Source organism: Gasterosteus aculeatus, chromosome 6 (assembly GCF_964276395.1).
Source record: "Gasterosteus aculeatus chromosome 6, fGasAcu3.hap1.1, whole genome shotgun sequence".
In the NCBI taxonomy this organism is placed as follows: domain Eukaryota; kingdom Metazoa; phylum Chordata; class Actinopteri; order Perciformes; family Gasterosteidae; genus Gasterosteus; species Gasterosteus aculeatus.
The window spans coordinates 15,764,882-15,779,971 of NC_135693.1; the positions used below are offsets into that span (position 1 = coordinate 15,764,882).

Genomic DNA, 15,090 nt, shown 5'->3' on the forward strand with positions numbered 1-15,090 from the left:
CAGAGAACCCGCTCATTTGCATGATGAACGTGCGACGCAGCATCTTGTTCAGCGCCCCGTGAATGCAAACTGATGTCGCCTGTTGATCCCGCACCTGAGAGGTCAGCAGCCACCCAAACTCACCCGCTGCGGGGGGGCACAATTACCTGGCACGTCACCGGCGGCCGTGCACGCTCCCGCAGACCGGGCCGCTCACCTTATGGAGATCCTGGAGGTCGGTGTGAAACGTGACCTCCACGTCATCGACATGTGCTGAATGCACATTGTCAATATTTATGTCATTCAAAAAAAAAAAAAAAGGCAGGGAGGCCGGATTGATTTGGGGGGGGGGGGGGGGCAACCACGCTGCCGCCGCCTCCCCGCCGGCGGTTCAGGAGTAAAACATTTTTATAATCAGGCGTTATTGTTCGCCGCCTCCTTGCGGGAGATGCGCCCATGTTCATTTTTTAAAAAGGGCAAATCAGCCATAATTCAGTTCATAAACTGCGGCGCGCGGGGGGAGAAATGCCGGGATGAATATTCATTAGGGAGCGTCCGAACGGCCTCGCGCGGTGATTCATTGGCCATATGTAAATATCACTCACTTTAATTGCCACTAAACTGACTCAACATAATGTTGTCATTAGCAAATTATTACTTATTTGTGATACTAATGGTAAGGTACGGCGCCTCGTGCTGAAGCTCCACATATATGATTGCAATTACAGCTCGTTTTATTCACCGGGTGACCGCGAGTCAGATGGATCCTGCTGCACGTGCGTGTGTGTGTGTGTGTGTGTGTGTGTGTGTGTGTGTGTGTGTGTGTGTGTGTGTGTGTGTGTGTGTGTGTGTGTGTGCGTGTGTGTGCAATTAGTTTCACTGACACATGCACGGAAGAGGAGACATCCTTTTTGTCTCACGCACATGCAATGGATACTGAACTCGGTGTTTTAGTTGTATTGTGTATGAAGGCTCCCTGATCATCTGGACTGCCTTTCGAATTATTTCTTTAACGTAAATGTTAGTTTGTTATTCAGACATTTTACAACAACAAAACAATAAAGCCACAATAACAACATGTAGATACATCTGTGCTTAGGCAATTAACCACATCGGAAAAATAAGACATATTCAAAATATAATTAAAATGTATATTTCATAAATGAAAAAGAATGAAATCCCAGATTTCTATATTTTGGATACATCTAAATTATTCAGGAAATGATATTAACAAATCTTTTAAAAGTTCAAATCAAATTTAGCTGAAATCTGCATTAAAAACACAATTTTGATAATGCAGATAATCATTTGATGCTTTGATATTTGCAGTCATGATCTCCAAAGCGACGCCGCTTTCCAGAATTGTTTATTACATACATAATCATTTGGACAGAAAAAAGAAAACATTTTGCATATATTAATACTGATATTACTGGCCTGAAATTGCCAAATTCCAACACATCTTGAGTCTGAACTGTGAGCCAACTGTGAAGAAAAGTTGACCAATACTTATGGGAAAAACCCTAAACAGGCTGTTGTGTAACCATGTTTACATTCTCCCTAAATCTCCTCAAAGGAACCCTTAAAAGTGACGATTTTTTGTGTGATTTAGGGATTAATGATTCTTTGCAGAATCACATTGAGATTTAATCACATACACGCAGAAAGAAAACAAAGCATCAGCTCGGCTTTGAATTTCATACATATATATATATATATATATATATATATATATATATATATATATATATATATATACATATATATATATATATATATATATATATATATATACATATATATATGTATGTATATTTTGCTTTACTTAAAGAAAAAACCCTGCCTGCTTGTCACAGTCTGCACAACACGACGCGGTGTGGAGTCGTTTTCTACAGCAGCCGTTTGAAGCGACGACCAGGACAAAACAGGCCCACAAAACAGAGGGAGACAGAGAGAGGGACAGGGACAAATAATGGTGTGTGTGTGTGTGTGTGTGCGTGTGCGACTGTGAGCAAGTGCTCCTGTGTGCGTCTGTAAACGAGTGTGAGGGAGCTAATAAACTAATGTGATGGATGATCTCCTTTCTCCCAGAGGGACCAGCTCCATGTAAATTGGCCCACACAATGCATTATGGATAAGGCAGTTGAGATTATAGCTTGTTAATGTGTCCCTCCCTCATCCCCTCCCTCCCATCTCTCCCGTCTCTCCCCTCTCTCTGTCTCCCTCTGCTTGGGCTCGGGCAGAGACATGGTCACCTCATTGTCGGGGCGCATGGGTCTTTGAGGTGCAGATGGAGAGGAGCTGTGTTGCAGACATCTGCCAAGCTCAGTGGAGTAAATTTGTGTGTGTTACATTTATATATTTAAAAACAACTTATTGTGAGCGCGCGCGTGCGTCTAAGACAGACAGCGAGCCAGGCAGCCAGCAGAGACAGTCCGTCAGCAGGGGCCAGGACTGTGGACATATGTCTTCTCCCTCCCTCCCTCACCCACGCAATACCCCCACCAGTCCTCCTGAGGGGGGTGCGAAGCCCCCCCAACCGCCCTCCGTCTCCCTTTAACTCCCCCATCCTCCAACACTCCCCTCCCGCCTGCCCAGGGACCCGTCAGGCCATCTGTTGAAGCAGAACCAGAGGAGCTCTTCCACAGTGATACTGTAGCACGCGAATGCGGCTCGCTTGGCTTTTGGCTGCGGTATCGAATGTGTGTGTGTGCGTGAGTGTGTGTGTGTGCGTGTGTGTGTGTGTGTGTGTGTGTGTGTGTGTGGTAGTCGCTGAGTGTGTGTTTAGACGTCATATTTGTCCAACAAAAACAAATTGTTGGGTATTTTGTCATTCATACTCGGTCGTGAAGCACCAAGACTTATTAATATGAAAACAGCCCATTATTTGTCTTTATTTAAGAATTGCCTGATTTATAGGCAATTAACGACGCATCTAAACGTAGGTTTGTTGTCCCGCTCTGGCCGACCTGTACATCCTTCTAACAGCTCTGCAACGAATGTATTCAAATTTTGAAAAAAAGCTTTTCTTTTGTTTAAGGACAAACTTTAGCTGCCTCACTTGACTGGAGCCGATAACAACATGTGGCCCTTATAAGCTCTTCCAGTGGTTGTTTTAAACGTGGAATCTTTATTTTACATTTAGATGGCAGTTTGAAAATCTTTTTACAGGGACCCGGAAATTTGCTGATGACGAGTAATTTATCACATTGAACATTTGGTCACATTTCCTTTTTAAATTTTGCATCATTTTAGGTTTGGCCTGAGCAAAAAAGGCAGATGCTGAAAAAGTAGCGCATGCTTTGTTCTCTGCAAATTAAACATTTTTGGAAACCTTTTTAACTCGAAGCATTCATAGTGTAAATATATATGGATGTAAAACACATGCAGTCTGAAATCAACATTCTAAACCGGCCGCGTTGTCCTTTCTAATAAACAAGTGTACAGGAACCAGCAGGAAAAAGGCTGAACGATCCCACTGAGGGCTCAACACCTGCACACACTCAGCGCCCCCAAACAGCTGCTGTGTGCGGATCTGCTGCTCTTTGTTTACTCTTTGTGGCTTCGATAGTCTGTGGCGCTCAGAAATCTTATATATGAGACATCTAGATGTTTCCTTCTATTAACAACATTTAAAAAACTTTGTCCCGTGCCACATTGTCAGATGGGAATAAAGACAATTTACACAGTTGCACGCTAAAGTTGCAACAACTATTCTAATTACAGTTGAATCAGTCAATAACTTCCCATCGTTAACATGTGAAAAACTAATTCCAATATTTAAACTGCATATTTTCGCTCAAATTCAAGGTCTAAAATGTGAATCAGAAGCTGGAACCAGTGAACTTAACAACTGATCCATCAGCTCACTAATCAATTAACCGACTAACTGGTTCAGCAGCAGACGGGTCCATGCCGACAAAGCAGGGCCCGATTCCCCACAACCTTAAAATGGATCATGATGCAGGTTTGAATCATGTAGCGTGTTCCCGGCCCAGTGCGTCTATTCTAGACTAAGCCAAACGAGCTTAGCGAGGTCTGCCGTGTGTGTGTGTGTGTGTGTGTGTGTGTGTGTGTGTGTGTGTGTGTGGACCCTCCGTGTCTGTGAGTGTGGGTGGTTGCCTCCACTCATTAGAACGGGTCATCTCTCCCTCATGGGGAGTTTTCACGGCTGTGGAACGGATTAAGAGCAGGGAGGGAGGGAGGGAGGAGGAGGAGAGATTATTGGGAAGAAGGAAAGGAGAGAGTGACAAAGAGAGAGCATTGGCATCTACGCTTCAGCGTCTGTTTGCGGGATCTACAGCCGACACTCGTCCCGAGTGCATCCGGATTTACAGTGAGGACAAATAGAGGAACAAGTCTCATCACAAGAGGCCCTTGGACAAAGAAGAGAGGACGTTTGTTGGGTTAAAGAGAGGTTGTCCTAACGCAGTTATAATCACATATTTACACCGCAACCAAAAAAGAAAGGAGATCTGAGGGAGTTGTAGCAGAGGTATGACCTTTAGCTGCAAAGTGTGTAAAACACATCAGAAAACACCTGTCAACATGCCACGTCACACACGTCACTGCAAAGAGCCTAAAGGGTGGTCGTGTCCCATCTCGTAGTCATGACGAATAGCTGCAGAGATGCTCTAATGAGGAGTTCCTTTATGGAATGTGTACTTCACGTCTTAGTGTTTCTCCGAATGGAGCCTGAAAGGTGATTAAAACTTAACATGAACCAAACATTAAAGCAGACCAAGTTTCTCACTTACAATTAGAGTTTCTTAACTGCTGTCTTCCTCATTCTCACACACACACACACACACACACACGAAGCACACCAGTCGCCAGTTGGTCTTAAAGAGACAAATTCCTCCACAGCATTTCCTCGGCATCGTAAAGCGTCTGCCGTTAAAGCGATGTTTTCGATCCGTCTGCTCTCCCTGACACTTCCAGATAACGTTGCCGTTGATTTGGGGGGAATTTGCACACCATATGCTGCCGTGTCAAACACCTTCATTTAAGCCGGGTACGGCTCTGCATTCCCTAATAGCAGCATCATTGGAGCTTGTTTATCTAATGCGCCTGTTAATGTTATTTATTGAGAGTCTGCCCGCTATCCAGGTCCTCCGTGCATGCTAAGGAGACAGACATAAGATATGCAAATGTTAACGTCGGCCCAACCTCACAGCAGTAAAACGGAGCATTTGCATTTGATGTAGCACATAATAAACGGGTTATTAGCATTTTAAATGCGTCAAACAAACTTGAAAAATGTGCTGGTGTGGTTTTTATCATTGCCGCGTGCGGTCAAAACACACATGCGCATGCCACACGTTTCTTCAGACACGTACAGAAAAAGCATGCAGAGCAGACACATAAATATGAAATTGCTGCACAGGAGCAAGCGGGTGTCACAAGGCGAAGCGTCACAGGACAGATGATGCGTTTGATAAAGTTGTTTCTGCGCACATCTCCTGAAATATGCAGACGATTCGTTCCATCGACGATTCATCCTCCTCCTGATGTGAGGGTTTCGGGACAGAGGATGCCGCATGTGTGCAGACTGTAAAGCCCTCTGAGGCGCATTTGTCATTTTACGATTTTTGGGCTACACAAAATAAAATGAATTGAATTGAATCCTCCAGGTCCCAGAAAAAGGAGGTCTGGCTTTTGGCTTTGATGAAGACACAGTAGCTACTGCTGGGGATTTGTTTATGAAACTCGAGTCAGAGAAATGCTGACCTTTGAACCCCCGCAACAGGCTTTGCCATCTGTAAACCTAAAGTAAGCTAAAACTGCAATAGATGCTGTGTGTACGAAAAAGACCAACATAGTGAAATGACCATAGATAGATGCCATAGTCGTATTATAGACGTTTAATTACACACACATACGCACAGCTTTTCATCCTGCGTTCTCCTTAGGAAAACCTACACAGCGTTTCTTGGTTGTGGATTACCTGAGGCGCGAATCGGAGCGAGTGCAGGAGCAGAGCTTTCCGAATTGGTTTTTCATTAGCGCTTAATAACGTGATAATCTCTCGTTCAGCGTGAAGGCCTCTCCTCTAGCGGAGTGCGGGTGACTCTTTTTTCCCAACAGTGTGTCTGCAGTCTCACATACATGGTTTATTTATTTTCGACTGTATTTGTGTCCATTACCTCCCTGTGTGAGGGACGATGTTACGTTATCGATGGTGCATGATGAACGCACGGCCACACACACACACACACACACACACACACACACACACACACACACACACACGCAAACCTTTCTAACTACATGTAACCTCGCTCACACAGCCTCACCCCATCACCCCATCCTAAATCCTACATGTTAATCTCTCTCCGCCTCTCTCCCTCTTTCTCTAAAACGCATACAAACACACTCGCTTTCGTTCTCCGCTGGCGGAGACCCCTGCTTCATTTTCTGGTCATGTGCACCCATTGGGAGGGGGCGAAGCGGACACAAAGTGACACAGAGAGCAGCATGGGGAGGAGAGGGAGGGCGGTGGGGGGTTGAGGGGGGAGGCTGGAGCTTCAGTCTGAAAGGAGGCGATGGGAGGTGTGCAATTGTCCCGCGCTGAAAGGGACAGTTAAAAGGAGAACCTTGTTGCAAAAGCTGGTGGGCCGGCCTGCAGGCTAGTTAAGTGCTGGTGGTGTGTGCAACTGTGTGTGTGTCTTTGTCTGCTTGTGTCTGAGTGAGTCCAATGAGGAGGAGGAGGAGGAGGAGGAGGAGGAGGAGGGGGAGGAGGAGGAGGAGGAGGGTGACTGATGACCGAGGTGAGGTTCATTCTGGAGATAATGATCATAAATCTTGAAGGAAATATTGATACAGCTCTCGTATCTGTCTGTTTAATGTAATAAAGCTGCTGCATTCGGCTGGTTAGCTTAGCTTAGCATCAATATCAAAAGATAACAAGGTGTGTCTCTGAAGCCAATCTACATGTAATTATTTAAAGACCAAAATAAGCTGTTTTAAAATTCCAATGCTTTGAGCAGTTGCCAGGCAACCGGTGAAGTATCCAGGAAGTTACTAGTTATAGCCGACACAACTTTCTGTACAATAGTGAAAGAACATTTTTTACACAATATTTGTAGAGACTAAAACAGATACAAACTATTCCCCTTGTTTCCCGTCTCTTTGCTAAGCTAACCTAAAGAATGGATCTTCTCATCATATTCTTCATCAGAAAAGCATAACTTGGTGTTAGAAACATTCTACTTCATGAAAGGAAACTTTTCTTAAATATATAAAATCCGATGTGATCTCACCAAATTACGTAAACTGACCACAGCCTCTTAGCGCGTTTTTAGGTATTCTTGATCAGGGCAGTTTAATCTGACATTAAATCAGAGCTCTTTTATTAAAAATGTGCCAAAGAAAATATTAAAAACTCAAAAAGAGACATTTAAGCAGTGCATCCAGATGAGAAAAACAAGACAGAGAAGTTGTTTCTGTTTGATAAAACTCATCATCAACATGCTTCAGAAAGCTTTGAGACGCCAATTTTGTATCAGAGCGTGTTCAGATAGAGACCAATAAGAACATGAAGGTATGTTTCTTCATTACGGAAATGTTAATTTGACTTGTTTTTGCCTAATTAACGGCAATTACTTCCAAGAACAAAACAGCCTCACAAATAGTAATTAGGAATTCAATATTCATGTTGGTGGAGATGGTTGTGAGGTCTGTAATTAATGAGCTTTTAATTGTTTGATCGTCTCCTTAATTAAAGGCTTGCTATAATTTGAAGGTTTGTTTACTTTTCACAAAACAAAAAGAATAAGAAAGACAGAAATCTTATTGATATTCTCTTTTAAATAGAATTTACCCATGGAATGAAAAAATAAGACTTTTAAAAGTGAAGCAAACATTTCCGATAGAGGAAGAACATCTCCTTGCATTTCACTGCGCGAACTGGAAATAAATAAATCTCAAAGCTACTTTTGAAGAACGCTGTAGGGTTTCACCTTCAGATCTCAACTGGCGTTGCTGTCCCCCATCTGCCGTTAGAACGCTTCAACCTTTGTGAAATCTCTTTTTGTGAAACTTCAAAGCGTGGTTTGATGACATCTTCGACGGGCGGAATGAAAGCAGTACAATCAACTGTCACACATGCATTTGGCAGACTGCAGAACTGATGTGGAAAAAAAGCTTCACGTTCATATTTGATAAGAATCTTAAATCAATAAACAGAACTTCTAACCACATGGAACTCAATCAATTCCTAATGGAGTAAAGTCGTACAACAAGACAAACAAAGAAACACGATGAAATCGTACATCATATTTTAATTGTCTCCTGATTGCCAAAGAAAATCAAAAACTGAAGCGTAATTTCCCCAGGATTTTACAACAATTTCCAAAATGCAAACTATATATTTTGCATTAAAAGCAACCTTGACACCTTTCGCCCGCCACCTTGACCTTGTGTCTCCTCCTGAGAGACGGCGAGACAGCCACCTACCCTCTTCGCACACTGCTGGAGGGACGCCTCCATCGACCGTTGACTGCCCTGAGCTGGCCAGAGGGGGTCTAGTGGCCCACCCAGGAGAGAGAGACCAGGAGGACATTGGGTTCTGCAAAAGGCGTAATAAAAAAAGCTACAAATGACATGAAGAAGAAGGTGCAACCTTGTTATTTATTTGGAGTCCTGTTTGTCCAATATTCAGTCTGGTTTTAGTCTCTACCGACTCCCTTGGGAAGATTTTAGCCATTTAGCTAAATGCTAAATGTTTACCATCTTATTATACCAGCTAAAGAGAGTCAGGACCCACAGGTGGATCGCAGGTGCGCTAAACAATCATTTTGCATACAACCATTCACTTTCTGACGGGAAAACTTTTTGATTAATTTGTTCCGAAAGAAAATCTCACACTAAAATCACTCAGAATAGTCAGCATCTCCTGAAGGGTCACTGGATGAATCTGAAGCGATGATAAGCGGGTTCGGAAAGTTGTGCAAAAAATTGAGGTTGTCCCAAATAAAAGAGAACGTGTCTCATATTCTCTGCTTATTCAACTACATATAACACAATGCCTGATAAGACAAAGACAAAATGATTCCTCCCTAAAGAGTCACAAGTATTGCTTTGTGGGTCAAAAAGTCCAAAATGTTGGAAACAAACGGTATAAATCACAGTATACTGAACTAATATAAAATACAAAACTTCTCTGGGTTGATTACATCTTGGAAGACTTTGAATAAATGCTCATTCTGACTTTTCAGTCGCAGGTAGAGGCTTGTGTGTAGATGTTCTTCACCCACAAAATTCAATAAGCCAAATTAGGACCAATGCAAAACTTTACAAGTTTGATATAATAGTAACACTCAAACTGAGTGAAAACATTGCATTGTATTGAGTGGTTTTCTTCATATAAACCCAGTTGTGACTCAAATGTTTACTTGCTGTCCTTTTTGCTACCCAGGAATGTGATGTGAGAGGCCAGCGAGCCACTCTGAAAGAGAGAAAGATTCAAATGGAGAAGAGAGAAGAAGCAAGCAGAAACCTGAGAGACGAGACAGTGAGCGAGAAAAGAGTGTGAGAGGAGGCAGAGATTTAAAAAAAAAAAAAAGACGCAAACAGAGGAATAAAAGGAAAGCGAGGAGCTTATATGCGGTGAAAAGAGCACATTAGGGACGGCCTGCTGCGACAGTAGTTTGGGGAACGGTGAATAACTGCCTCCACTTAGACCAGTGTCCTGGTTGTGTGGCGCCGGGGGCCTCCGACCGACTCACACTCACAACAAAAAAAACAACAGAAAAGCAAAAGAAATGAATTCAAGGCCATATATTCCTGCACAAACCGATACCTGGCACACACAAAATGCTCTCACACCTCCTCTGGGAGCTCCACTCTGTCCCTCTCATTCACACATTTCTCCACATTGGCCGGATTAGGAACACTTTCTCTTGGGTGTGCGAAGCTGCCCCGCAGACAAAGAAACACTTGGGGACAGGATTAGTAGGCTTACAGCGGATTCACATATGTCCAGTTCAAGCAATTGGTATTCAAAGCTTTACACTTTCAAATGCCACCAGGAGAGAGCAAAGCCGACCAACGCTTTTCTTTGCATTGGCAGCACCTTTATGAGAAGGGCTCTTTTGCTGGGCCAACAATGGGGCCGTGAATACACATTTTTACTGTTCTACCAGGGCGATCTCATCGGCGACGGATAGAGCGGCGAGGAGAGTTTGAGACAGACTTTATTATCTGAGTTTGAAGTGCTGTGTGTGTGTGTGTGTGTGTGTGTGTGTGTGTGTGTGTGTGTGTGTGTGTGTATGTGTGTGTGTGTGTGTGTTCAGGCGGATGGACGTAAAGACAGATGGGTGGATGGAGGGATGCTGAGGTGCTGGTCAGAGGAAGAGTGCTTCAGTTACTTCCACATGTTATTGTTCGGCAGCCTGTTCCTCCACTCCACCTCCACAAAAAAGATCTGGAGGAGACTCTTCAGAGTGGAGAAAGCGCTCTCAGCAGCTCAACACACACAATACGGACACAATTTAATGTATTTTCACAATTTAAGGCCACAAAAAACGTCTGTGAGTTGCTGTTCGCATGACGAATCAATAAAATATGTTTTATGGTAGATAAATGTTTTTAATTGGTTTATTACATTGGGAAAATACAGTATGCCTTATCTATCTGTTTTTTAATTTTGTTTATCGGTTTGTATTGACCCCAAATTTGTGAGTCGTGTTTTTTCAATATCTTTCATCTATAATTTCAAATACTTAGTTAATTTAATATAAATATATATATATATAGTGTAAAGGAAATGTTAATAATGAGGACAGAAGTGAATGAAGGAAAGGTTCTTCTCGAAGACATCCAAGCGATGAGAAGTTGCATGAGGCCCGCATGCTGCCATACGGACAGCAGAGGGCCGAGCGTCGGAGCGGCCACGTCCCCGCTGTCCCAGCGGAGGCCGTGCGCCCCTGTGGCCGCAGGAGAGGCTGAATAGGACAGCAATTTCCCCTTCCCATTCCTCCCCATTCCTCCCGATTCCCTCAGGCAGCCCGTGGCCGATCCGAGATTTTGGATTAAGATCCGTCTTGATAAGGGCTCAAAATGAATGTATGATGTTTTAAGATATCCCAGTGCATCCTCCTTCCTCCCAATGGACCATTGTATTTGTTTATGGGTTATTTAATAAAACGCGTACTAATATGTATGTTTTTATTGTGTGCGTAAAATTCAAATTGCGCAGCTGAAAAAAACAGCCGGTTTGACAACACTAACTTATTTCACTTGTTAAATACAAAGTGTGAACTACGACATGTTTGACACAATAATTGGTATAGAAGTTCTCAAACTGACCAGTTTGTCCCAGGAAGAACCTTCTCATCCACGGGAGGAGAGGAGAAGAGAAAGAGAAGAAGGGGAGAAAGAAAAGAACAAGAAGAAGAGGCGCACTGTGGCCCCCCAACGGTGTCCCGACAATGACAGTGAATGGTTGCGCACCGCGGTCACTGGGACAGTCAAAGCACACCGCCCCCTTTCCGACCGGCACGTCATCCTCCGTACGAGGCGTCGTGAATAGGAAAGCCGCTTTTGTTTACCCGCGTGTATAAATAGCCTCTAGCGGTGTCCTCCCGGCCGCAAAGACGCAGAGACGCGCAGAGAAGACACGGGAGACGCAAAGTGGACACCGACGGGATAGGAGGGACAGAAGGGATACGGGAAACATCAGGGGTCCACTGCGAGTAAAACGAGTGAGGGAGAGGGAGGGAGAGAGAGAGAGAGAGAGAGAAAGGGGGAGGGAGAGAGAGAGTGCGCGCGAGCGAAAGTGAGAGAGAGAGAGAGAGAGAGAGAGAGAGAGAGAGAGAGAGAGAGAGAGAGAGAGAGAGAGAGAGAGGGGGGGAGTGGCGGGGGGGGGGGGAGGAAGCCAGCAGCAACCTCGGAAGCAAACCCATAAAATGAATTCAGACTCGAGCGCAAGCAGCAGAGCCTCTTCGCCGGACATGGACGTCATGTCTCTGAGAGACCACCACCCACACCACCATCATCACCACGTCGGCTCTTCCGTGTCCTCGTCCACGCAAAGCGCCGAGTTGCGCCAGAAGCTGAGCGCCAGCGAGCTCCTGAGGTCCGGAGACCCCAAGTCAGTAGAGAGCAGCAGCAGCAGTAGCAGCAGCAGCAGCAGCAGCAGCAAGTTCAAACTCAAGAAGCAAGTCACCGAGGAGGAAATGTACCACCTCCGTCTCAAGATTAACGGCCGGGAGCGGAAGCGCATGCACGACCTCAACCTCGCCATGGACGGGCTGCGCGAGGTGATGCCCTACGCGCACGGGCCGTCGGTGCGGAAGTTGTCCAAGATCGCCACGCTGCTCCTCGCCAGGAACTACATCCTGATGCTCAACAGCTCCCTGGACGAGATGAAGCGGCTGGTGGGGGACATTTACGGAGGGCACAACTCGGCTTTCCACTGCGGCCCCGTGGGGCACGCCGCCGGCGCAGGTGGACACTCCGGGGGCCCCGCCGCAGCCGCGGCCGCCGCCGCCGCAGCCGCCGCCGCAGCCGCAGCCGCCGCGCACCAGGTGCACCCTCTCCTCGGGAGCGCGCTGACGACCTCCACGTCCTCCACGCTGTCGAGCGCGCTGCCGGGTCTCACGTCCATCCGAGCCCCCCACCCACTGATGAAGGGCTCTCCGGCTGCGCCCCCGACTCTGCAGCTGGGCCCCGGTTTCCAGCATTGGGCCGGACTGCCGTGTCCCTGCGCCATCTGCCAGGTGCCGCCTCCTCCACACATCCCCATCAGCACCGCCGGCCTCACGAGACTCACAGTCGAGGGGAAGGAGCTGATGAAATGAGACGCGCGCGGACTGGACGGTGTTTGTAGATAGAGAAATCAGGGCATGAGGGTGGCTTTGGCATTACTTGTGCATGTTGTTGTGTAGTCTGTTTTCTTGTCGGGCGTATGAAAAGAAGAAGAAGAAGAAGAAGAAGAAGAAGAAGAAAAAAATACGCGTTATTTTTCTCCTTGTAACAAGGAATTGATGAGTTTTCCACTTGACGGTGAAAAGTTGTGGGTGACGCAAGACAAAGACTTGAGTTTCGGTTTAACGCCACAGCGTGAAAGGGAAGGAGGCTGCATGGAAATGTTGATTTCATTTTTTTTTTTTTTTGTATCAGGCGTTATTTTGTGAAAACGAAGAATGCTCTCTGTGCCTTGTACCAAGGATGTTAAACAAGGATGTTAAAGTTGTAGATGAAACATAATGACATTCATGTGTTTGGCTAAAACTACAAATGCGAAAATTTGTTTTAAAATTGTTTAGATTCCTTTTTACTTTTTACTTTGTGACTCACTGTATTTACATTTTTTCTCTCTTTTTTTTGCATGATGGTGTAATAATCACAGCATGATTGTTTTTGCTGAACTGAATTTGTTATGCCCAGAGACCCCGTGTCTTTATTTTTGTACATTGTTGATTGATGAAATATTTATTATCATCCAGCGTCCCTGGATGAAATTTCAATAAAACTGAAATTATGGATCATATCTCACTGTTTTCTCCTCTTATTTTATATGTCACTCTTAAACACTCACTAACAATATTTATAATAGAATATTTACATTTCCTGGAGTTATGCATTGGTTAATTTCACTTCTTCGTTTACTTTCTCTTTAATAGGCAAACATATAACAACTTGGTTTATTTTCAAAAGCAAACGTTTCACCTCAAAATTAGATTCCTTTATTTCAGCCAAAACTTTTTAAATCCTCTCGCATTTTACTGTTGCACAAACAATTGAAAATATATCATTTTTTGGTGTGATATTTAAAACCGCATCAAGGCCTCAGTTAAACCAAGCAACATTGCGTAAAGTCACACACTCTTCATTTCTAATGACCGTTACCTGGAATAAAAGAAGATAATCCAGAATATAGTAGAATTTTACAACAAGTCAGCGAATTTGTTAATTATTGACAAAATATTTAAGCGACAGTTGGAAACTGACCCGGGTTTATTTTTCATTTGAATTATTATATGCTAAATATAATTGATATTGGGTCTAAATGGGAATAACTTTAGCATAAGCATAACTTTAAGACGTGTGTCTCTCTATTATAATTCATATTTGGGAAACAATGGAAGCTTGTTGATTCCCGCCACACGAAGCCCCTTCAAAATAAATTAGAATTAAATATTGCGTCAACTTCTCATTTCATCTCACGTTGCCCCAAAAACACCCACCGACGAATATACACGCGCGCACACACACGCGCGCGCGCACACGGCCGGGCCGCATTTATTTAGCATTTCCGAGCAGCCGCCAATGAGGAGGAAAGGAAACGAGGGGCATCGGCTGCCTCCTTAAGGAGCCCTGGCTGAATAGTGAGGAGGCAGAAAAGCGCGGAGCAGTTTGTCCTCCGGGTCCCTCGGGTGTCTCTGCGTCTCATCTCTGCAGCGACAGAGTGTGTGTTTGTGGAGATTACACGGTAATTGTTCATGGGGGACCAAGAGGAGAAAATCACATCACAGAGAGGCATCGGGATTACAGGCTACTAAATGCAGGAAAGATTATACATTCAGCCCCCCCCTGTCCTCCTCCTCCTCCTCCTCCTCTTCCTCGGCCTCGGCACATGCAAATGAGTGTGTGGATTAAACAAAAACAAAACAAATAAAGAAAGAGAGAAAGGCAAAAGGAGACGAAGAAGCCCCCTTTTGTCACTCGTTTTGGAGGGAAGGAAACACGAGTTGTGTTGAGAAGGAGTGAAAGAGTTCTTGGGGTCTTTTTTGTCTTGAGGAATGAGTGCGGCCTGTCTGTCCCTCGCCAGATGGGGTGTAAATAACTGAGGAGCTGCAATGGCCTTTTAACCACACAACACTGAGGAGGATGTTGTCAAGGGAAGCTGGCGGTTTGCGAGTTAATAGTCATGAGTTGGGGTAATTACTTAAGGTTTATTATGCTCCCATTTCAAAGGAAATGGACTCTTCAATGGGCCGAGAAATGCTTCTTAATTCTGGCTAATTAGGAGCTGAGCAAAGCAGAGACAACTGCTGCTGCCATAAAGCACAGTTACGTTCATGTAGGGGATCATTAAGTAAACCACAACGTAACGCACAAAACACTCATGCACGTGCAAATAACGAGCACGAGACAAATGCAAAG

The 15,090-nt window shown here is 44.7% G+C and overlaps 1 protein-coding gene across 1 annotated transcript; it reads left to right on the top strand.

The window, feature by feature from the left end:
• Positions 1–10,621: 10,621 nt before the first annotated feature.
• olig3 (oligodendrocyte transcription factor 3) lies at positions 10,622–13,474 on the top strand. The gene has a single exon (XM_040179573.2). The coding sequence runs from the start codon at positions 11,889–11,891 to the stop codon at positions 12,780–12,782; it is 894 nt and encodes a 297-aa protein (XP_040035507.2). The 5' UTR covers positions 10,622–11,888; the 3' UTR covers positions 12,783–13,474.
• The last annotated feature ends 1,616 nt before the right edge of the window (positions 13,475–15,090 follow it).